Raw genomic sequence first — 24,495 nt, 5'->3', positions numbered from 1 at the left:
CATATTTGCTCCCTGCTTCCCCAGCAGCTCCATCAGAAGGGAGAGTGCCATGATTACTGGGGACAAGACCTCCACATTAAAAAAATGCAAAAAGAGATAGCCACTAACTGCACTTTAGACACTGCATAAGGGAAATGTAATGGTTTGATTAATCTAAAGATGTGCAAGTTTCCTTTCAAAAAGCAAAATACTTCAGTTATTTTTTTCAGCGAAATAAGAGGCTTTCATATAAATTGTTAATAATTTCTGTCCTTTTCTACTGAAGATGTCCTTGGTAAGAAAATACTGTATACAGGCTGTTCATCTCTATATCCTTTGCCAGATTCTATATAGATTTCTCAAAGCTAGATTTGGCTTAGGACGAGATGCACTTCCTCTTGGTAATCTTTTTTCTAGTTAAAACACTACCTCTCCAGCATCCTCCAGAATTTGCTGATGGGCAGTATTGAAAAGCATGGATCAGCAGAAACATTATTTTCTAACTAGCTACAGCACCAAGCTTTGTGTTGGAGGAAGTGCCACTTTCCACAAGGCAGTCTTTCCAGAGTGAGATTTCAGCACCTGCTGCCTGGCACCAGTGTAACTCCCATACAGCTGGGCAACGCTCTGTACCTAGGCACCATGGTTTGCTCTTATGTAAGCCAACATGTTTCAAACACACGAGGATTAATGACACCATCCTCAGCCCCGCTAGGATGTGGCAGCACCACTGCCATCACTGCCATCAAGCAAAAACAAGTGTAGAGAGCGTGTCCAGAGTGGTTTTTGCTTGCACCATTGCACTCATGCTGGCCTCACTTTCAAGCAGACAGGCAGCTCCCACACATCAAGCATAAGTTACTAAGCCCTCTCTAGAGGCATGCGGGTTTGGCTCCACTAACAAGACTCCACAGCTTTTGGATTGCAGCTGGTTTTAGGCCAGCCTAAAGCCCCAGCAGAACAAACGCGTGCCTGCTACAACAAAACACCTAGGCAGATCCAATGGCCCATAGAAGGGGAGGTGGCAGAGCCAGGATGTCAGTGTTCGCTGCCAGTCCCAAGACAGTTTGCTACACGCTGCTACCCTGTGCAGCATATCAGTTTTATGTTGGCCATAGGATGTTCAGGTGAAACAACCCCCAGACATTTTGCATTTAGAACAGATCCGAGCTGTACATTTGCGTAAGTCCCTGATGGTAACAAGCTGCCATGGCAATCAAAGGAAAGTAGGGAGAATACTGTATATCTTGCTTCAGGACATATCTGAAGGCTCATACCATAAAATATTTAACATTTGCCTGAAGCAATGACATCTGGCACTCAGGAGTAGGTCAGCACATTTGCATAAGTTCTGCTCTTGGCTAGAATATTATAAAATGGTTTGTGCCTTGTGTGCAGTCTTCCCTACCCTCCAAAAATGAAATAATTCTTGGGCATCTCCAGCTGCTGTAGCACAGGGACCACAGTGCCATAAAAACTATTTGCATCACAAAGTTTCCATCTGCTCCTCCTCTGTTTTATTACTGATAATATCTAGAATACAGTGTGTCGTTTCTAGGACTGTTGGGATCAGGAAACCATATTTGGTACATGAGCTAACTCTAGCTAAGGAGAAAAGACATTAAAAAAAAAGCCAAACAAACTCTGGTACAAGAGTGCAACACAGTTAGAAAGAAAAGACAAATGTGTAAGAAGCAGAGGAAGACTGGATGGATTACCACTGAATGCTAGGGTATCTCTAGGGAACTGGCTACATACAAGAAATTAGTTTAAATTGATTAAAATGACTTAGTATAAAAGGTGCAAATGACCCTGTGGATGACCTCTCTTTACCAATTTACGTTGTGCCTATAAATTTACCAGCATCAGTTAGTAGATGAAAAACGTGCTTAAGGCAATTTGAGGGTGTTCATATACACAGCTTTACTGACTTACGATCATTATAAACAATACAACACATTGCAACTTTGCAGAATTCAATGAAGGCAGCTGTGGGTTTAGATCAGTTTTCCAAGCAAAAAAAAGGGTACATTGTACTGGCATTTCTGAAGATGCTGATGCATAAGTTCCGCTAGAGATGTTTCTTGGGACTTCACACTGTAGAGTCTTTAGTTTGTGTGCCAGAACCAGTATTCCTTACCAAGCACACTGTCTTTAAAACGGAACTCATGTATTAAACAGAGGAAACGAACATTTCAGGTCTACCTATGCCAAGTCTTTTAAGGGGCAGAATCCTTAAAGGAGGTTGCAAACCAAAGGAACTCTCCCAAAATATAAAGGATTTACAGGTGACTAGCACTCATAGGGGATGTGGGTTTAGACCCCTGTTTAGCTCAAGAGCACTTACGTATGCACAAGTTCCCATGTCCTTTGCAATTATCTTCAGTGGAATGCTTTTGGGATAGTCTTTTTCCTTCTCTTCTCTTATTCGACTGACAAAACAAGTACAAAACAAGTAAATTTTTAATACTGTAAACATAAATAGCAAGATGGAGATTTAAATTGCAATCAAGCAGTAACTGGATAAGGAGCAGACTGTTTGCAGATGTACTGCAGTTGAAAGACATCCGAGGACAAGAAAGCATCCAGTGGTACCTATAAGGGATGCTGACTCTTGGCTTCCAGTAATGCCCTGTTGTATTAAAGTTCATGGTAGAAATCAGAGTAAGCAGCAGAGAAACTAGATATATAAAAATCAAGCTAAAACGACCCATCATCGTGATGCATCAGTCTGCACTACAGGCTCCTAATGTACTCAGTTACATTCCATTGTTCAAAGGACTGTACAGCAGAAGAGAGAATTAGAAATCATCCCCAGCAAGGATGACTTAACCCCAGGAACACAAAGCTCAACCAGCAGAACTAGGTGACCAGAAAACAAAATCACCACTAGTAGTTTTCTGTCCAAACACTGACTGAAATAAGACAGTTCTATTTATGCAAACCCTCCCATGATACCCTCCAGCTTGGGGTACATTTTGTAAGACCAAAATACAGCCAGCCATGAGCAGCAGGTATGTTAGGGCAGAGTTTCCTGAGCTGGGATTGCTTAGATGCCACCACCATGGAAAAAGCCCCAGGCTCAACTAGAGCAATGGTGGCAGAGGCTCCTACAGCTGCCTAGGGAAGGAGCCATGTGTGATAGGAATCACACCAGTTTTGTGCTAAGCCATGTTCAGGCACAGGGAAGCATTCCCCTCCTTGCGCAGTGATCGTTGCATGAACGGCACATAGTATCTTCTTCAGGGGAAGATACGAGATGGCTTTCTTCTCAATGTCACTTCAAAATAGCTTATCTATCATGATGGCTTAGGCACCACAGCTTGGGAATCACTGGTCTAGATGGCTGGGGCTATTTTCAGTGTCTTCAAAGACTGTATAATAAAGTACCTTTGCAAAAAAGATAGCCATGTTTCCTTCTGCTCTGCAGACCTGCAAGAATTATAGAAAAACAGGGACAGATCAGACATCATTCTAATACCAAACTAGCCCTTTCACAAACCATGGTGGAATGGATTGCTTCTTGGTTGTAATTTCTATAAATAGCTACAAAAACTAAAAGGTTTTTCCAGATTTAAATGTAAAATCTGTTTCCCTGCAAAATCAACTGAAAAGCCTGCCAGAGATCAAAAGCTCCAGTTACCAGTTTTTATCACAGAAATTAAAGCTTTACCAGTAAATTCAGTAGGAAATGGATTGAGTTCTTAACGTCCAAATAGAAAAGGAGAGCATTTTAAAATAAGAGCTTAGTTCAAAAGTTTAAAGGTATTTCCTCAGTCATACAGACTTCTTTTCATTTTCACTATTGTAATTCTCTTCTTATTTATTATTTAGTTTATCACCACATCACAAAGCACACATAAGCCGCAATGAATAAAGGTCCTGTTGTACTTATGGTTTAACTTTGGACATTTTAAGGCTTATCTCATTTATCTTTACCTCATTTATACACTTTCAAGGATACAAAGCTGTCCAGTTAAATGCAGCTAATAATAGGATAGTATAAGGAATCTAACCTAATTTTACTTCAACTTTCTTGATTTCAATCCTGCCCGAGATGGAGTAACTGCTACTCCCACTGCTGCTTCTGCAAATCAAGTTCTTCAAATTTTCAGAGCAGGCATTTAGGGAACCTCACACCTACTGAATCATGCTGTGTGGGGAATGCAAGCTAAACAGTAAAAATGCGATTGTGCTTTGGCTGCTTCAATTCTGTCGGTTATGCATCTATGGACTCATGCATGGCACTTAAGATTTTCATGTGTACCTCCAGACAAAAAATAATTTCCCTTCTATAACATCCCTGACTCTTTTACTGAAGCTATTGCTATCATGTTCAACTACATTCTGACAGTTATAAAGGATCACATGCTGTCTCTAGATCAAAGCTCATGTTTATTGGCAAGAGTTCAATTGAAAATCAATAGAAAATTTCAGCTTTGTTTCGGGACTATTAAGTAAAAAAAACCACATAAACAGCACAACCAGCTCAATAGAGAGCAGTTTGTGCGCAGCATTCTCTTCGGGTATAGACAATGTGACATACAAATTAAGCTGCATGCATCAGCTTTTGCTCTCTGTTGGTAAAGAGGGAAATGCATTTTCCAAGACCAAGCCAAATTACTGTGCTAAGCAGCTGGAATTTCAGGGGGATGGTGCCCTCCCTTACCCAAAGTGACAACAGAGCCCTCCCGTTGAGACTAAAATTAGCCTAATCACTGAAATTACCTCTACAGCCCTTATGTGTCCTACAGTCAATGCTGGAAAGACAGACCAAAAATCTTTCTCTCTTCAGAGATTCTGCTTTAAGAGCAATTGTGACATTTTCTCTGGCACAATTAAATTAAAAAGAGAAATAGGACAAAGTCACTATTTCACTCTATGTCTCTTGCTACTTCCAATACAAGCTCTTCTGTCTAAGTGTGTCCTATGAGAGTCTCTTTGATCCTTTCACTAGCTTGGCTGTTTACTATTTGTAGTTCATCTTATTAATTAGCCAAGGTGTTTGTAAAGTTATACCAAAAAAAGAAAATTTGCACTGAGCAAGTCTGCAGCACAGACAGTGCTTTGCCAAATCACACACTTTCTCAAATTTTTAAGTGATAAGTGATATCCCTGCCATATTTGCAGAGAGATAGAGGATGAGGCATGGAGGGTAAGTAAGTGACTTGCTCACAACAGTAGAAGGAATCGGTTTAAGAATCAGTAAGTTCCTGCTTCCCATATTCACTGGTGCTGAAATTGAATCTGTGATAGTCTTGTTACCTGTCAGCCTAAAAACATGCAAGTAACTTGATAAACAAAATATAACTCAATTCTTACCTGAAATTTGCCACACAGTTTGTGGTGGGCCAGCCTAAAACAAAGGATCTCTCTGGGTCTGTGCTGCCTTCACAGACTTCATCTGTACAAAATGCTGTCCACATCTCACAGAGACGTGCTTGGCACTTCAGTTTGAAATGAGAGTGCGACCTGCCGGCAGAAATTCACAGGTATGTCACACACATGAAAACACAGCAAGGCAGGTAAAACAAACAACCCAGTTTCATCTTCCTTCAGGCCCATGTGAAGCTTGCATTGGAGCTGATGGAAGAAGCGCTTGTGCTTTAGTTAAAGAAAACAATGTTTTATTTGGGTTGCATATAAAAATATATCAATTTCTCATCTAAATGGGATCAACAGATATCTTATATGTTGCATGGTAGCTGTAGGCCCGTATTACTTGGAGAATGAGCCAGGACTTCATGCATTCTTAAAATATCCATTCATCTACAAGGAAGACACGTAATTTCCCCAATTTTTTTAAATTTCCCCCTTCCTGTATTTTATCCTACTAAAAATTAGAGTACAGTAAAGGTCAAATTTATAGAATTTCCTATTTTAATTTCAACTCTTTTCTTCCACTTAATTTCTTACAATAACTCTGCTTCCTTTGTAGGATTGCTGGGCACCAGTGCTATGTAAGAATCAAGTAAAATCTCACAAAGCCAGTCCAGCTCTGTAGCAATGCGACAGCCGCTCGCTTCAAGCCTTGAAGCCTGAATTACCTGAGCTATGGTTCTCCTGGGCCAGCAGGGAAAAGCTGGAGGAAAAGAGTCCCCTCCCTGAAAACATATTGCCTTCTAATCCAAGAACTGCAAGCCAGAGCATGTCAGCTCATCACTGTGTTGCAAATGTGGACGGGGACAGTGCCAGGCATGGTGATTAGTACTCTATAAATAAATATGCCAGGTAAGCAGTTTCTTAGAGCTTTGATACACATGGACTACCTTCTTTGAGATTAGTCTCATTTACAGGGTATTTGATTTAGGACAGACTGAACTAATATAGTCTGAAACATGAAAGCATTTGAACCTTGTGGTTCTACAGAGGACATACATGAACTTGAAGTACCCTGACTGATCTGAGGTTTCCAGCTGACATTGCGCTAACAGCTGTAACGGGGTAGTGCACCACTAATAACCCAGCAGCATTTACAATCATGGGCAAGAAAGGACCATCAGTGCCTATCACACCCGGCAAAAGGTGCACTTCAATTAGATTGCTGTAAAATACCATCTCAAGTTCATGTGTTTTTTAAACTAAAAGCTAAACACCATGGTCAGCTAAACTAAGTCAGTTCCCACTGACTGGAAAAGAGGAGACAATCTCCATTTTTAAAAAGGGAAAAAAGGAAGACCCAGGAACTACAGGCTGCTCAGTCTCACTTTGGTACCCGGTAATGGGTACCATGGAGCAGATCGTCCTGGAAGCTATGCTATGGTACATGGAAAATAAGGAGGTGATTGGTGATAGCCAACACGGCTTCACTAAGGGCAAACAGTGCCTGACAAATTTGGTGGCCTTCTACGGTGGGGATACAGCATTGGTGAATAAGGGAAGAGTGACTGATGTCATCGACCTGGACTTGTGCAAAGCCTTTGACACAGTCCTGCATGACATCCTTATCTCTAAACTGGAAAGGGACTTTGACACACTTGAGAGGTGGGCCAGTGCAAACCTCATGAAGTTCAACAGGGCCAAGTGCGAGGTCCAGCACTTGGGCTGGGGCAATCCCAAGCACAGATACAGCATGGGTAGAGAGCGGATTGAGAGCAGCCCTGAGGAGACGGACTTGGAGGGGCTGACTGACAAAACTCAACATGAGCCAGCAGTGTGCACTCGCAGCCCAGAAACCAACTGTGTCCTGGGCTGCACCCCCAGCAGTGTGACCAGCAGGTCGAAGGAGGTGATTCTTCTCCTCTGCTCCACTCTCATGAGACCCCATCTGCAGCTCAGCTCCGGTGCCCCCAACACAAGAGGGGCATGGACCTGCTTGAGCAAGTCCAGAGGAGGCCATGAAGACGATCAGAGAGCTGGAGCACCTCTGCTGTGGAGACAGGCTGAGAGAGTTGGGCTTGTTCAGTCTGGAGAAGAGAAGGCTCCAGGGAGACCTTAGAGCAGCTTCCAGTGACTAAAGGGGGCCTACACGAGAAATTTAAAGTATAGGAGAACATTTCAACATGCTCATCAACAAATCAGTTTGTGATGCAATAAGTAAGACCTGTCAAGAATGCAGAAATAACTGTAACTGACCACAGAACGAGCTGTGAATATGCAGATTTAAAAAAAAAAAAAATTACAGCTGTGAATTCTAATGTAGATGTCAATAAATGGATGCTGAATCCATCTGTTGACCCTCCCTTTCTCCTCAATTTCTTTTTTCCATTACCCAGTACAGTGAACTCTCTACGTGCTGTTTCACATTTTTAACATTTACAGTTCATAAAGCCAGACCCCTACAGTGCCAGTAGCGGGTGTCAGCAGGGTGTTGGCAGAAGCATAAAGATGTTCTCCAATCATGCTTGATGTATATTCTTACCCCGTTTGCCATGCCTAGTCACAGCTCTCGCCTATTATCAGTATTCAAGTGGCCTGGTTTTCAGAGGTGCTGAAACAGGAGCCTCCATTAGCATCTAAAAAGCCTGAAGTATAATTTTATCTCTGTCTGCCATGTTCTTTATGCAGTCCATGGGTTCTCAGCATTTGTAAAATGTGGGTCTCCTATTTAAGTGCCAAAGCATTACCTCTAGAAATGAATATATCATCACTGACTAAGGAAGCAGCATGACTGAATGTCTGAAAAATGCTAAGAGTAACAATCTAACGAAGATTTAGACTTCTTAAGGAAGTAAGATGCCTTGCAAGTGTTACACTATAAATATCAGCCAGATCCAGAGTCCACTGAAATCAACAGAAAAGTCATGAACATCAACGGTGAGGATATTGATGCACCCCAAATTATGCCACCTCTGCAGAGTAAACTCAGTTCCTTTGTGTTCTGTAAGTGGCAATTGGATACCTTGCAGCCATTAACAGATGGAAGATTAACTTCTCACTAGAGTTGCTAATCTCCTTAAATAGGACCCTCTGACAAAAGCATTAATGGATCTACTGTGAGATCGGTACCATAATACCATATATGCACTCAACCAATAATTTCTGTCCAGCCACATTGGAAAATAACCTAAAAATGCATGTGTATATATGCATGTACATATTACAAAGGAGAAATAAGAAGCCATTTCTCTGTGCCTCCACACAAAAACTTATGTGAGAAAACCTGATTATTGAACTGACAGATCGTTGAAATATTTACTCTGCTAAATAAAAACACAAGTTCTCTGTAAGAAATCTAATCAATATATAGAAAACAGTATAACATTTTACATACTTAACATCGGTTTAGTGAGAAAAACCTCTTTCAATCAATTAATTTATAACTTAATCCTCACACAAAGGCAGTAAAGGACAGGGTACCAGATAGAGTAGCACAGCATGTGAGTATAATTTTTTATAAGCTGGGCTAATGCATGATCTGAAAAAATAAGAGTCTACATTTCAAACATGATTAGAAAGTACCAGAAAAAGAACCTACAAGCACCTTGTCCAAAGTCATACATGGACTGATTGTGGAGATGACTTACCCCTCACAAATTTCCATGGGAGCAATGCCAATTTGCTGCCTTCAAGCAGGAGCTCAGTGCTGTACAGGAATTTACTCAGCAGCTCAGAGGACAGAAGATACTTGTTCTCTTTAGGAAAAACTTGTACCTGTTTGCTGATCATATGAAGTCTAATTACACGAGTTCCCTTTGTACAGTGACTGCTTACCTGCAGCTGAGCTGACACCAGCACAGTGCTAAGCTGTACCTAAGATATCTTAGATGTTCATGTGCCCCAAGCTGAAACTACTTAACACAAGAGTATTACAAATTTTACAAAGAGTATCACAAGGAATAATTCGGAAGTTAAGTCGGATTCAATTGCATCATTAATTCTGTCCTGGTGACCTGCTGCCTTGATTCTGCATCAGCTACTAAAAAGCTGGTAAAAAACCAACAGCAACGCAGGTTTTCCCGCTAGGAAACAGCAATGGTACGGGAAGGCTGCATAACATCAGGGAGGCTGAGAAGGAGTTAGATAGTTGGTTCCATGTGTAGTCTGCAGTGGGGACACAGCCCATGGCCAAACAGCCAGAAACTCCCCCAAGGGCACATACAGAAGGGAGGGGCGACAGAAGAATTCAAGCTTGCAATGGCAAGGACCTGCAGGAGGAAGAGACTTTCCCCAAAGCCTGAGCTGCCCTTGCAGAACTGCTTCACCACTCCACAGAATGAAGAGGAAAGACCCATCACACCAGGAGAGCTGCTGGAGCTGAGTAGGGCCCAATCTGCTTCCCACATTACAACCAGTGCAACTGACAAAAGGCGATGGGTGACAGTAGCAGGTGACTCTCTTCTGAGAGGTACAGAGGCACCCATTTGCTGAACTGACACGTTCTCTGCAGAGGTGTTCTGCTTACCTGGGGCTCGTATCAGGGATGCCACCAAGAGACTACCAAACCTCGTACAGTCCACTGACTATTATCCACTGCTGTTGTTTCACATGGGCATCAGTGATATAGCCAGGGTTACAGAGCCCTGAGAGCATTGGCAAGAGACTCTGGAGCATAATTTTTCCATCAATCCTCCCAGTCAAAGGGAAGGGATTGGGAAGGGCCAGTCAAATCTGTCAAATTAAAGGTTATGGAACTGGTGCCACAGCCAGGGGTTCAGCTACTTTGACCACGGAACTCACTTTGATAAACCTGGTCTAATGGGGGCTGACAGGGTCCAACTGTAGGAGAAGAAGAAGAGCATCTTTGATTTTTAAGTAGCATTCATTAGTGACAGCTCTGATGCTTTAATTGCTGACAGAGCAGCTGCAGAGAGAACATCCCAATTAGTTCTTTAAAATATATGAAGTAATATCACTCAAAATACTATTTTTACCATTTCTAGCTAAGACTTACCCCCCCCCCCTTTTCACATGCAGAAGCACAGTTTGTTCTCTTTCTTCTTCAAATATTGCAGATCATACAACATATTAAATTAAATGCTGTAAGAGCTGCTATTACTCCCTGGGACAGATTTTGGAGTGGTTCCACCAAGCAGTGCTTTCCTATGCAAATAGTCCCATTGGGACCCAACCAAACTGGCAGTAAGGTGCAGCTCAGCCTGGGATTGGAACATTGCTTCTGCTCAGCACACTCACCAGGGAGGGAGGGATTCATCCCTCCTGACTTCAGTCTTCTACAGTTTAGGAGCTAAGCTCAGGGACTATGCCCACTGAAGAGCCAGTGGACAGAGTGAGAGACCTCCAAAAGCATGACTCCCCTCAGCCAGCACCAACACTCCTTCAGTGGCAGGTGAGTTCACTGCAGGAAGGTGCTGGTTTTTCCCCACTGACTATAAGAGGAGCCTAGAAGCCTAGGTATGTTGCAAATATTTAACATTTTAAAGCTTAAATTAGGTGAGTTGAATCCCACCTTAAACAAGACACAAACATAAACAAATACAGTAACAATGCTATTACTAGTAGTGTTGGTAGAATAGCAAGATTTCATCTAAATATCCTGATGTTCACCACCCACCCATAGTGGAACATGTTTTGGGTAAAATATCCTCTGTGTTGTCACATCACATCAAGCGAGGGAGTTCAGCTGGGGGGGGTTACGTTTACCATGTGTGATTCAAATGGACACAGCTCAGATTTCTACAAAAAACACAGATTTATTCTGGCTTTTCCCAGAAGCCTCTGAAATAATTGCTTAAGCGAAAAGACACATTGCAAAAGCCCAGGATTCACATCAAGATTACCCACCCTGTGAAACCACAAACAGTGCCTAACAGAGAATGAAGCTGCATCAGGATTTTTTATTATTTCCCCATAACCCATATAACAACAAGTGAAAACACCCTCTAAAATTGCCTTAAACCACAAATGCTGCATGAAGCTGGCATGCTAGACACAGCTTGTAAATCTGATTTAATTGTGAATGGTAGAGTGAATAATCAGAGCTCAGCAGCAAGCCTGATTACACATGAACTGCTCAGCATCACTTCTCTTCCCCTTCCCCTCCTGGCACGGCACAGCCTAGAGACAGACACTGCAATGCTGTCTGCAATCTCTGTTTTTATACAGCTGCTCATCACTGGTGTGTATCAAAGCAGCTTCCAGGTAAGCATTAAGACCTCTAACACCTCTGTGACACAACCACTGGCCTGAAGATGACCTGTCTAAAACACAACAGTCAGTTGAAGGCAGCACGATGGACAGTCAAGCACCAATGAGTCTTTTGTATGACACTGTACTCCCAAAGCAGGGAAAATGATACAAGGGAAGCAATATATTCAAAATATCTGATACTTCTTTAAAATGGAGCATTCTGGAATTCCTCTGTGGCTATGGGGTTTTCAAAGGTGGCCTAAATTCCACTGATCCAATAAAAAACTTATGATTTAGAGAAGATTTGCTACTAAAAACGTATTACGGAAATCCATGTTATGCTCCACCAAGAAAAAGGGCTGCTCTGTAGGAGCAGTGCCTGAGGTGCCATACTCACTTGGACTTGGCAACAACCAGAAGGTCTGTGAAGAGGAAAAGGTGTCGTTCCTGGGTTTGCAGACCTGTCTTCAGCTGTACATGGCCGTCCAGGATGAACGTTCGGTTGTGGCACATGAAAGACTGCACAAGGGGACATGCCTCCGGGCTGATGGGGGAGAAGCAGCCTTCCCTGCAAAAGGAAATAAAGGGAATAAAGAAAGCAAATCAGCTGATTGCCTGCGAGTGAGAACCAGACAGCAGTTTCCCATACCCACAGCCAAAAGGCAATTTATTTGACCACATTTCAGTGAGAGGTAAGAGGGAAAATTAGGATAATTCAGCAGACTGATTCTGACACAAAATCTGTTAGGGACTGTCCTCGCTGAGTCTTTTACAGCCCAAGCACATGGACAGCATTTCACAAAGGACAATAATTGAAATATAGCCTCTCCATTTTGTCCATTTGTATTTGTTTCCCTTTGCATTGATGTCTTAGAAAAAATACTGCACCTCTGCAGGCTCTTCGTAAAAAGAGGGGAGATATATGCAGGATAAATGGGTAACTGCACACCCACCTTGGTCAGAAGAGGACTGTATTGAAGTTTTGTCTTCCCTCCTGGAAAACACTGATCTTTTCTAAGGAGGTATCAAGTAGGCTACCAGTCCAAGGTTACTACTGGTGGTGATGTGATTCCCTCAACCCCTCTTGATCTAACTGTTCCTCATAAAGTAGTTGAATAGTTATTGAAGCAGAAATTAGAGTTTCTCTAGCGCGATGGTCAGCTCACTCAGTCAGATGGGAGGATATCCCTAGTTTCTGAACCTTGCCCTAACAAATATCTATTTATACAGAGCCGAACTGAATGAATGTGATGGTCTGAGGGGAGGACACTCTCCTCTAGGACTCTCTCGAATCTGCTTGCAGGCCAAGCTCTGCCTTGGAAAGGCAGAGACATGGCTTCGAATTCTCCCAGGCAGCTGAGAGAACCGAACCCGGGTCTCCCACAGCCTGGTTTACCTTAAATAATGAATTTCTGGATTAAAACCAAGACCCATGTGCATCTTTACTCACAGTTTTTAAAGGCAACTTTTCAAGTATTTGCTTTCCCTAGAGGCGCCTCTAAATGAACCATTTCCCTTTGGTTGAATGAGTAAGTTCAATTTAAATTCACATGTATTTACTTAATTTTTTTAGTAAAAAACAACACAAAACAAAACTAAGATAACACTTGGCAGGATCAGCTTGGCAGCTTTGCAATTATAGTTTATTCCTGGTCCCACTGGATGACAAACACCTAACGACTTTGCTGAGAGAAGAAATGGATCTTATACAGTGAAAGTCACAAAACAAGTGGGAGAGATATGAAAGAAAACGAGAGTAAGCAAAGAAAATTCAAAGAAGGTCATAAACTTTCTTGTACCTCTCTTAGAGCCTGGGATATTCTCAACCCTCCTCTCCTTGATGCCTTGGGGCTGGATTACCCAGGAAATTACTTAGGAAATCCTGACAGCTGGGAGAGAAAGGATAAACTCTGAGATTGGCCTGCATTAGCAGGACATGCTTTCACTGATCTGTAAGGAGCTGGTGAGATCTCTACCTGCTGTGGAGAGCATTGTGTGGCCCTAGATTTCCCTTTCTGGCTGTGAGCCTGAGCTTTTGAAAGAATTCCTCAACTTAAATAGTCTTAAACTGCGTCTTTGTCTTGTATTTCATTACCCACCTCTTAAGAGAAGAGAGAAAGAAGAGGAATGACTTTCAGAATGAATAATGCACACCTAAGTTATTTGATCATCCCTAAGCAGAAGGGGTGTCCCAGAGTGTGGGGGTTAAAGCAGAGAGGAGTTTCGATACAATACGACAGTGATACATGCTGTGTGGCCAGCAACAGGAGTCAAGGGAACAGCAAGCATCTCTCCTACCCTGCCAGTTCCATGGGTCTGGGTCACCAGTTCACCACTTTACCAGTGACTGATAGGTTACTAGGACTCAATTTCATAAACTCCCTAGCAGCATTTGGCACAGAAACTTAAGCAGAAATTAGGAATGATGATGGGTCCACCTGCATGAAAGCCATGCATGGCCTTTACTTCAAAGGTTAAGTCAAGCAAATACTCACTTATATTTGAATCCTGTAACAACAGTACTTAGAAAAATCCTTTCATGTTACACTGCTGTAACCAAATCAGCAGAAGCATTCATAAAATCATACTGAAGTGCCTGCCCCTACTGACGTTCCTTTAGTGTCAGGCTCTTATGTCTCCATATAGGCAACTCTTTGATTATTCTTATTCATACATTTTCTACATCCTGATTTGTAAGCCCACAAACCTCCCAAATTAAACTAAGCAAAATCTATGTCACATAGGTAAGCAAATTAAGGTGTATTAATGCCAGCAAGGTCAAGCAAATTGAACCTGGTTTTAAAACAAGAAAATGCAGTAACATGAATAAGTTATTTTAATGAAACCTGCCTTTCAAGCATATCTATCATCTGAACTCTAATAAGCACTCTAATAGAGTTTACCTGATAGGCCTTATAAAAAAAGTGAAAATATTTTCTTCCTTTGAAACAAAGTGGAAAAAATCAAAGCCATTAATTCATCCTTCATCTTCTAAAGCCCCAGGATGAAAGAAAATTCAGGAAATTCACTAGCAGTGACAAAAAATGTCTTTTGGAAAGCATGCTTCTGATCCTCTCAATTAATGTTCCATTGTTACAAGACAGGAATGAAATCCAAGTTTTGTTACATTGAAGAAAATGCAGATCAGTGATACCCTCAGAGCACAGGGATTTATACAAGACAGGTATTTTTGGAGTTCAGTTTTTAATGGCTCAGTGATTTTTCTGGCCATTAAATGGGTCTAATTTTGAAAAAGTACTAAGCATTTGAATACTTATTCGCTGAAAATACCTTTTTAACAGAATTATGCGAAAGTTGGTACTTAAATCAATGTGACTTCTGATATAATTTAAAAAATATAAGTCAGTGATGTAGGGCCTTCTCTGCATTCCGCTTAAAGTCATTCTATGATAAACACATGTAAAAACCCCAGAGAGTAATACCTTTCCAGTTTGGCAGGGAAACAAAGCCATCATCCAGGTTTGTTTAGAAGGAAATGTGAACTGATTCCCAAAAGATAGGGATATCCTGCAGAGTCAGCCATCAGCCATGTTCCACTTCATGTAGAAGCAAGGCTAATATTGATGTTTAGAAGGCATTGCCATTGTAACACTCTCGTCTCCCACTGACATTTCTTCTTAAAAGTACTATTTTTGGGACCTGAAATTTCCATGTGTGGTTTTAACCAAGGAGTAAATTCTGTAATTTGAGGATATCCACAGCGATATTCTTGAGTTACTCAGAAAAATGCTAAAATCACTGTACTGGCTGACATTAGTAGAAAGATAATTGCAGATTTTTCTCCTGGCATTTCCAAAAACTAAATTTTTATAGCTATTATTTTTCAAATTAATCAAAATCGGCATTTTGTGCCTATTCAAAAGACACAACGATTTAAAAGAACTCTTCAATTTTGTAGGTGTAATATATGAAGTTGAAATCCAAAGTAGTCAGCCAAACACTGAAAAATACATCCCCACTGCATTTAGTGTGAAAGCAAACACATCACTGCTCATTTCATCAATACTATATTTACCAGAAACCACAAAAGCACAGAAAATACTTCTTCTCCCCCCTGCAGAGGTTCCTTGGGGTTTCTCAGTAAAACTGATACCTGAATGGCATGATGTTTATTCTTGGTGTAATGGAGACATCAGCTTTCTTCTCTATTTGTAGTGAAAACAATGAAAGAAATTATACTTTCCAAAGGAGAGTTTAACAGCCATGTAAAGTGGTTACTAAATCCATGAGCCAAATATAATTTATGCCAATGTGAAGTTTTCCCTTGATTTCAGTCGATGATGACTTCAGCCTATCTATGATTTAGATTAAGCTGTAAGATGTCTCGGGGGAAGAATCTGTTCCAAGGTACCTAAGCTGGAATGAGCTATTGCAGGTATCTCAGCTATATGACATCCCTCTCACAGACTGCTCATGCTCCATCCTAAATTGCACTCCATTGTTTTGGTTATTCTCTGCCAGAACTTCTCTCCATTGATGATATCTCTGCAGCTGCAGAAGTTTGTTTCCTCTTACGATGCAGCACCAGTGCTTTCAGCAAGACCGATACCTATTGAAATAAAATACCGCTTTGCTCTTTATTTAACCTCAGAAGTCCTTCACACGAGGTAGGTGAGAAATGCACCTTTCCATTAGCAGAGCAGTAAAATGGCAGCTATTCAAAAGGCTGAAATCTGAGTCAGCCCAGCTACATAAGAGGCTGTGCTTGGTATTACACATAGGTAATACCTTTCCAAATTCCTCTCACAGCAAACAACTTACCCTGTACTCATTTCACACATAGGTACCATACACAAAAATACTGCATGCTTGTGCCAGCGCTGAAGCCCAAGTAAGGACCAGGAACTCCTTCCAGTTTTGTGCCTACACGTGTAGAGTGTGTAGCTTGCAGGATAAACCTAACCTTGTTTTGGCTACAGGCTAGAGAGGTCACCAAGCAGAATGCTGGCCAACCCTCCCCAAGGTGTTCACAGACAGAAGACTTATTTTGTATATCTCAAGGGCCAGTTTTGGGTGGCTATTAGGAACCAGCAATATATCTTTTAGGAAAAATAAATCAAATGAATTTTCAACTTCGGCATCTCTCAGTAAAGCATTTATTTTACCATCACTGAGTCAAAGCACTAGGTTTAGAGGAACCTGCTGTGAGAAGCAGGAGCTATTTACATCCTTTGAAGGCTAGTGAAAATAACAGCTATCTGCACAGTAAGAAATGTCTACAGCCCAGCCCACATTACGGATTTTTGCCAAAATGGATTTATCAGTCAGGGACAACATGTGATTTGTGACCAGCAGAGATACCTCCAAAAGCAAGTCGAGAAGTCGGGTCTTGATTTTCTTAAGAGCTTATTTTGGAAATCAGGTTACAATATTTGCACTTTTTTTTCTGTGTCTCCTACTCAGACCCTTAAGCTCCTAAAATTTCTGTGAGAAGGAACTTCAATAGCAGCTTAAGAAATGTTTATTTCATATTTTTGCTAATGAGGCAGGCCCTGCTAACTGGAGCTTGGAAGCCAAGTTGGTTTACTACTGGAAATCCTTTAACATGTAAGACATATTACCCATATTGTGTAGCTAGAGGGTATTTTGCATTCAACATAATTAATTTAATAAGGTATTGAGAACAAATCTTTAACCAACCAAAAGAAAAAAAAGCTCCAATTTGGTGTGCAAGAGCTCCTTGCCTTCCCTAAGGTGGAAAAAAACCCAAAATGTGTAACACAGCTATGAGCACTGATCATAGAATCATAGAATAGTAAGGGTTGGAAAGGACCTTAAGATCATCTAGTTCCAACCCCCCTGCTGTGGGCAGGGACACCTCGCACTAAACCATGTGGCCCAAGGCTCTGTCCAACCTGGCCTTGAACACCGCCAGGGATGGAGCATCCACAACCTCCCTGGGCAACCCATTCCAGTGCTTCACCACCCTCAATTTCCTCCTTATATCTAATCTAAACTTCCCCTGTTTAAGCTTGAACCCATTACCCCTTGTCCTACCACTACAGTCCCTAAGGAAGAGTCCCTCCCCAGCATCCTTATAGACCGCCTTCAGATACTGGAAGGCTGCTATGAGGTCTCCATGCAGCCTTCTCTTCTCCAGGCTCAACAGCCCCAACTTTCTCAGCCTGTCTTCATATGGGAGGTGCTCCAGCCCCCTGATCATCCTCATGGCCCTCCTCTGGACTTGCTCCAACAGCTCCATGTCCTTTTTATGCTGAGGACACCAGAACTGTACGCAGTACTCCAAGTGAGGTCTCACAAGAGCAGAGTAGAGGGGCAGGATCACCTCCTTTGACCTGCTGGTCATGCTTCTTTTGATGCAGCCCAGGATACGGTTGGCTTTCTGGGCTGCAAGCGCACACTGAAGCCGGCTCATGTTAAGCTTCTCATCAACCAACAACCCCAAGTCCTTCTCTGCAGGGCTGCTCTGAATCTCTTCTCTGCCCAACCTGTAGCTGTGCCTGGGATTGCCCCGACCCAGGTGTAGGAACTTACACTTGGTTTGCAGGGCTGTGTATAGTGCATTCAAGTGCAATATTAATATTTCAGGGCCTCAACATATATCTAATTTCATCAGAAATGATATTTTGGACATGACTTGTACTGTATACTTGCCAACTTGACAAAATCATGATAACAGAGCATCACATTCTGTATGCAAAAAGAGAAGAGTGAAAAACACAGTGAAAGAAGAGCTTTTCTTGTACACTGGAACCAAATGCTCACGCTTAGGACTGAACACAAGACAGTCAAGATGCTCCTGTTCACATTCCTGATGAATTTAGCCTCTATCATGCTGACAGCTCATTAAAGCACATGGCTTGAAGGGTCACTCCCCTTGCTAGAAAGGCTGGGGAGAGCAAGGAGGCTACAAATGCTTTACGCAGAGCAGATCTACTTCCAAAATTTATCAACAAGGGATTTTGTCTTTGAAGAACCGCTGTGGAACATGCAAAGCCCAGTGTAGGTACTTGACCATTTGCACAAACCAGCTGTAAATGGAAAGGGGCAGAAACTGGGAGATATTACATGGCTCTGCACATCAATGCTATCTAATTGGACATGTCCTTGTGACATGGCTTCTGGCTTGGCACAAACTCACAAACCTTTTACAGACAGAGTAAGGAGCCAAAAACAGGGATGCTAACAGCTACGCCCGATTCCCACGACTTGCTCAGCCCAGTCCTCCCCATCCCCATTACCTGCTTGGCATAGCCACACAAAGACCCGCAGGCTTTAGGGACAAGCACTCAAAGCTATTTTTGCTATGAACAAGGCTCCACGAAGACAAGGCTCACCCACGGGGAAAAATCTGTGTCTCAGAGCCATACTTGGACAGGCAGATAAAGTGTGTGTGTATATATATATATGTATGTGTGTGTGTGTGTCGTTAGCACCTGCATTTTTAAAGGTTCTAACTACTCGCTACTGTGACTGCCTTCCAGCCATGACCAGTGCCCTCAGCAAGTTGCCCACATGCTCAGGATCTTCCCACTTCAACTCCTCATGATTTGGAATATGCGTTTCATTTAGGTTTATATGGCACTTTATTCTAACAAATAATAGTTATTCTTGGAGGGTGAAAGTAAGCACAGAAAGTATCAGCCTGGAGAGTGCGAGTGTTTTCCAGGAAGGTGGTAGGTAAGATATGGGCCAACACAAAGTTAGTATGCTGTTGTAATTTTACACTGACTATTTATAGAAGGGACTTGGATAGACAACCATAAAACTCTCTTAACCACATGGGCTGCCAATCCATTTCTGAAAATCTGCTGTCAACTTGATCCCTGCTATGCTAAGGGAGCTTCTTTCTGAGGATGCTGGGCATGTTTGCTTGCTGTTATCTATGGTAAATCTTATAAAGTAGCACTTTGTGAAAACAGCGCAGCATTCCAGAAATAGCAAGGCTATTTTCTGCAGCACTCCATTAAAGTCCCATAGTCCATCACCATTGTGCACAGCAGCTTTTGTACAGTGAAACAAGTGAGATCTGCTCGGTTTTTCAAAGAGCGTTAGTTACCAAGTATTAAAATGCCTGCTCCTACTTTATAAATGTGCTTTACTGGTTGCAACTTCTTTTTTTACAAGTAATATATGTGAACAAATCCAAGGCAGTCACTTCTTACCCCTGCATGTTCCCTTATGGGCTGTGCCTGTGGATCTCACAGAAAGCCTCAGCCCTGCCGCACGCATCGTTCCCAGTTCGCAGCCTCTAGCACAGCGCTGTCCTCACCCTACCCATGCACGCAGCTGGATCTCAGCAAGCTGCAGCAGAAAACACTGCACTCAAGACAAAGCAGTGAATCCCAACAGGGTCACGGAGCCTTTGGATCAAAACAGACTGCAAACCCCTCTCCAGCACAGGCAGTGCAAGCACAAGCCTGGGCAGAAGGAAGATGAATATTAACAGAGATTGGGAGCAAGTTTTGCTCAGATAAATAGATAAATTTACATTTTAGGGCAGAATCAGGGCCATCACATATTTAGGAAATTAGGTACAACCCTTCCACTTCTAAAACTCAAGTGTACATGTTTTAATTCAAAATACATAGAGAAAATATTCTAACTTACATGATTCTAGGATTTAAAGAGTTGTTTTGTTAGTATCTGAAATAATCTTCGCACGATGTCAAAATCTTATTAAAAGTAATAAAAATTATCATGATGAATAACGCGGTTTACACTAAATGTTCCAGGTGTTGAGGCATGTTAACTGTATTATTTTTCTGTAGTCTTCCAAAAATCAGTAAACCATTAAGACTTGCAGTAAAATATCACATAGCTGTAGGGTTAAATGCACCATTAAAAAAAAATCCTCACACATTTCTGGATGGAAGCTTGGCAGCTTAACTGAAAACAAGCTGCACTTAAGTAATTTCTACATAGCCAAAAGGACAATATTCTCTGCAGAGCAAATATGTACTACAGTATGGTGGCTGGAGACAAGAAACACACTTGCGGTTTGGTTTTCTTCCAAGGTTTTTTGTTTTATTTTAACAAACAGTTGCAAGGTGTTTACTCTGAAAATTTAGCACAAGGGCAAAATTCTCTATGGATATAAATTTGCACCACACGTTTCGGTCATGTTTTACCTATTGCCACCAGAAAAGAATTTAGTGCAAGTTATTTAAATCCTGTTGAAAAGCTCTTGCAGCGTGGGTGTCCTCCAGTCCTGCTATACAGCTCTGCCAGCAATCAGCAAGTTCAAGGGGGTTTGGTCCAAGTCCCCCTGAGCAGGGGAGAGGTTTGAGCGAGGGCATATTCACCTGTGGAGGTCAAAAAAACCTTTTTTGGCCTTTGGAAGAATTGATCCTCTGTTCCTCACTGCAGTTCCCACTCATTTTTACTGAGTGACATAGCAGCACCACCTTGAGTTACTTTCCCATTCCAGTTGCACCAGGGCAATGCCATTCCAAGCATTATCTACCCTAACAAAGATTTCATTGTTCAGATGGAAAAAAGTGATGGGGGGGGGGAGGGAGGGGGAAGAAGGAAAAAATAAAATAAAAAAGGAAAAAAGTAGGATGAATAGAGGGCAAAGAGAGGCCAGAACTTAACACGTCAGCACTGCAGTTCTACACCATGGTTGTCTGGGCTTTTTGGAGCTTCTTGTGGCCTACAAGAAGTCTAGAGGCATAGGCTACTTTTACCATTTCTACCCCAGCTCCTTCCTACATACAGAGAAGCTCTCTGGCATCTCAGTTTCACCCATGTCCCCCTAGGAGGATCCAGTATTATTTTAATAGCCTATGAAGGGATAAGGTTTCTGTCCCACTTAAAGTTTTTGGGGAAGCAGCAATCACGGTTGGGTCATTTAATCCCGCTTAATCACAACTGGGACATTTAAAAGCCTCACTCACCTCCATCGATTTTGTGTTACCTCATGGACAAAACTAACCTTTCCTTCAAAAGGGGGTTTCAAATATCTTCTTGCAAACTGTATTACAAGAGTTCAGCACAAGTCATGCAGTAGCCAGGAATTCTGGGCTACCAAAAATAGCCAGGACATGCTGCAGACCTCTGCAGAAACACATCATTTCAAGCTGAGCTGCACATAAGGTGAAGAGATCAGCATGGGCATCTTTAGAAATCCCTTCTGCACCATCATGTATGGTTGTTGGTGAGCCTACATGTATCTGCCTACCCTATCGTCTGGAGCTACATGTTACACCGGCTGCAGACGGGCAAGAATAAGGCACTTGTGTGACCATTTCCCTTCTTAATAGGGAAAGAGCATTTTCTAGGTGACTGCCTACGTGTATTGCCTGTCAGTCACCTCACCTATTTATCAGGTAATACCAGGGGTGGTTGCTCATGGTCTCTCAAAGTCTTATTGCTTAAGTCATTCCCCTTTAGCCTCTGATTTTCCCATTCTTCAAGTATTTCAGCCAGGCTCTTACCCTCCTTGGCTTGTCCCACCTGGGTAGAGTCTGCAGTTAGGCAACAATGACTTTTAAGAAAAACAAATGCATTCAAAACAGTGCAAGACTTCAAATACGTGGCCAGGTAAAGCCAACCTGGAATCCAACAGCTGCTGTTCCCTGATTGCCTTTTTTCAGGAGAAAACTTTCTGATTATAACCAAAGCAATCACATACAAAGTGACCTATAAATAGCTGCAAGTACTGCCTTCAAAAGATAAGCCCCTTCACCACACTTTATCCTCCTGCAAGCTGCAGCTCTCATTGAAGCTGCTGCTGCCTAGCCTTGCCTGTATCCCCACAACTGCGGGACACTGTGGGGTGAACTCCACAAAGCTCCGCTGCAGACCTGAAGGGAGGATCTGCCCAGCCCTTGTATTGTCCGAAGTTTTTAGGGACCACTTCCCTACAATAGCGGTGCCACATGGAAGATGGGATTGTCACCTGACTGCACCTGTCCTAGCTGTAACAGGAACAAATCTGGCTTTGGTTTGCCTCAAGAGCTGTAAGCCATATTTTGATACTAGTACTAGAGCACAGGAATTATCCTACTACAGTGAAGAGATTACTTGATATGCCTGCCGCTGCTAGCTGTTGCAAGTGCAATGACCCAGATTCCTATGAATAGCCAGCAGACAAGTTAGTTGCAGCCACATGCACCTGTTTGCTTTCCTATAACTAACTCCCCTGTATTCAACAAGTTCTTTGCATAGCTACACAGGCAGGTTAGTCAGAGGTTTCTATTCCACCTGTGATCTGAGCTGGGGAAAAAAGCTATTAGAGGATTCCCAACACCTCTGCATGTCATGGTAATTACTTTATGTAAGGGAGAAGTGGGCACAGGCCAGTTAACTGCAAAGAACAGCAGCCTGGAGGAGGGGGAAACATGACAGCCTTTCACATGATGATGTTTTTCCCTGTGTTTATTTAAGTCTTTGAAGAGTTTGCCCATGTCCGAGTAGTGACCTCCTTGCAGAAATGCATGTCGCGCTTGGCATATCACCCACTAAGAGACCTGTCCTGCTCTCAGATATCAAAGCTGAGGGGAATGAGTATGAGGCTGCTTAGTCTGAGGGGCTCAGGAACCAAATGTGTTACCAGAGAAGCTCTGATAAAATGAGATGCCTTGCAAAATACTGGATACAGTTTTACTACCAGAACATGCAGTTGGAAGAGAGGGAATGGAGGTGGATGAAAACACATCAGCCCTGCTTATTCATTCAGGTGAAGGTCTTCACCATTCTCCTCTGCATTTTCTGAATAATCCTGCCGTGAAGATCTACGACGTACCTAGATGTACTTAGATACCTACTCCCACTGAATGCAGTTAAGTGTTCTGTGCACAGGGTCCCTACAAGTGCATGAGGATCCAAACCAGCACATTCATGTCAGTACTTATCACCACTTTCAGCTAGGGGATAGGACAGGCTGAACATGGATGTCGGTGGGTGATATGCAAAAATAACCCTGGGAACAGACGTACGCCTTTCCCCTCCCAAGTAAGTGCTTTTATCATTCACCTATGGAGCCGAACTCACTCCTGTGAACATAAGGGTCTTGATCCCAGGAACATTGCATGTCCTTCTGCACAGCAGCCCACAGCTTCAGCTGCGGAAGGGAGAGGGAAAGCCTCCCTCACTCCAAAGTCTCTGCTCACTCCAAATACCCTCAGCTGTACTAATTACATCCCTCTTCTGGGAACAGAAGATGAATTGCCTAAGGAGGCAGAGAGCTGAACCTGGGTGATTAATTTCCACGGAAAGCACACCAATTTTGAAGCCAGCAGTTTTGCAAAGAGCAGTCGTGGTCTGCAGAGACCTGCCTGAGGAACAGGCCAGAAACACCCACCATAGCTTATACTGAGCTTGTTAGATGGCACAAACCGTAGCTGCAACACAGACCACGGCCTCTCCCTGCCAAAATAGCCGATGAGCCACGCTTTCCCACTTCAGCCCCAATACTGCATGTTTGGAAACCACTGACCTAAACAAGCACTCCAGAAAAGTGGCCTCAGCCAGAGGTTTAAAGGAAAGCAGTATCTGCAACTGTTTTTGCGAGGGCTTTGCTCTTGCACAGGAAGATTAAACAGGGTCTGTCGATGGAGCTCCTCAGGAGCCTCTCACAAAGCCGTGTTTAGTTCTTTGACACAGACCTGCTCAATGCTGCCAACAGTCATGCTGTACTGGGATGTGCAAAAGCACAGCTCTAGGTGTTTGGGGAGCTTTCGGGTCAGTAAGAGACTGCCTAAAAAACAGAGGCACTTAGGAGGTCAGGCAGCCATTGAAATGATGTTTTTTAAGTTATGGTTTTAGATTGAGATACTAAAATTATTCCCATGTCTTGCCCTTAAGGCTTATTATCATTTATTGGATCTAGCTCCTGGTACTAGAACACTGAAAACATGGGCACAGAAAAAGAGACAGACTGTTACTCTCGTAATGTGATTAAAAACTCCTCACCAGTAGTTTTGTGCACCACAAGGAAGCAAGTGGACCAGAGGAGGCAATGCAGTATCAGCCAGGAGGAGAGTTCAATGTGTATTTAAT

General features: G+C 42.5%; 1 protein-coding gene across 1 annotated transcript in view; it reads right to left on the bottom strand.

The window, feature by feature from the left end:
• The window catches only part of ARHGAP20 (Rho GTPase activating protein 20), a 61,659-nt gene that overhangs the window by 19,798 nt on the left and 17,366 nt on the right, over positions 1-24,495 (bottom strand). Inside the window, exons 3-6 of the mRNA XM_030476893.1 lie at positions 11,906-12,076; positions 5,302-5,451; positions 3,370-3,411; positions 2,327-2,411 (exon numbers count right to left, since the gene is read on the bottom strand). Of these exons, the coding sequence (XP_030332753.1) occupies positions 2,327-2,411; positions 3,370-3,411; positions 5,302-5,451; positions 11,906-12,076 (448 nt within the window). The remainder of the gene's footprint in view (positions 1-2,326; positions 2,412-3,369; positions 3,412-5,301; positions 5,452-11,905; positions 12,077-24,495) is intronic.

The sequence above is a fragment of the Strigops habroptila genome, chromosome 2 (genome assembly GCF_004027225.2).
Source record: "Strigops habroptila isolate Jane chromosome 2, bStrHab1.2.pri, whole genome shotgun sequence".
Classification (NCBI taxonomy): domain Eukaryota; kingdom Metazoa; phylum Chordata; class Aves; order Psittaciformes; family Psittacidae; genus Strigops; species Strigops habroptila.
This window is presented reverse-complemented; position numbering and strand designations above follow the sequence as displayed.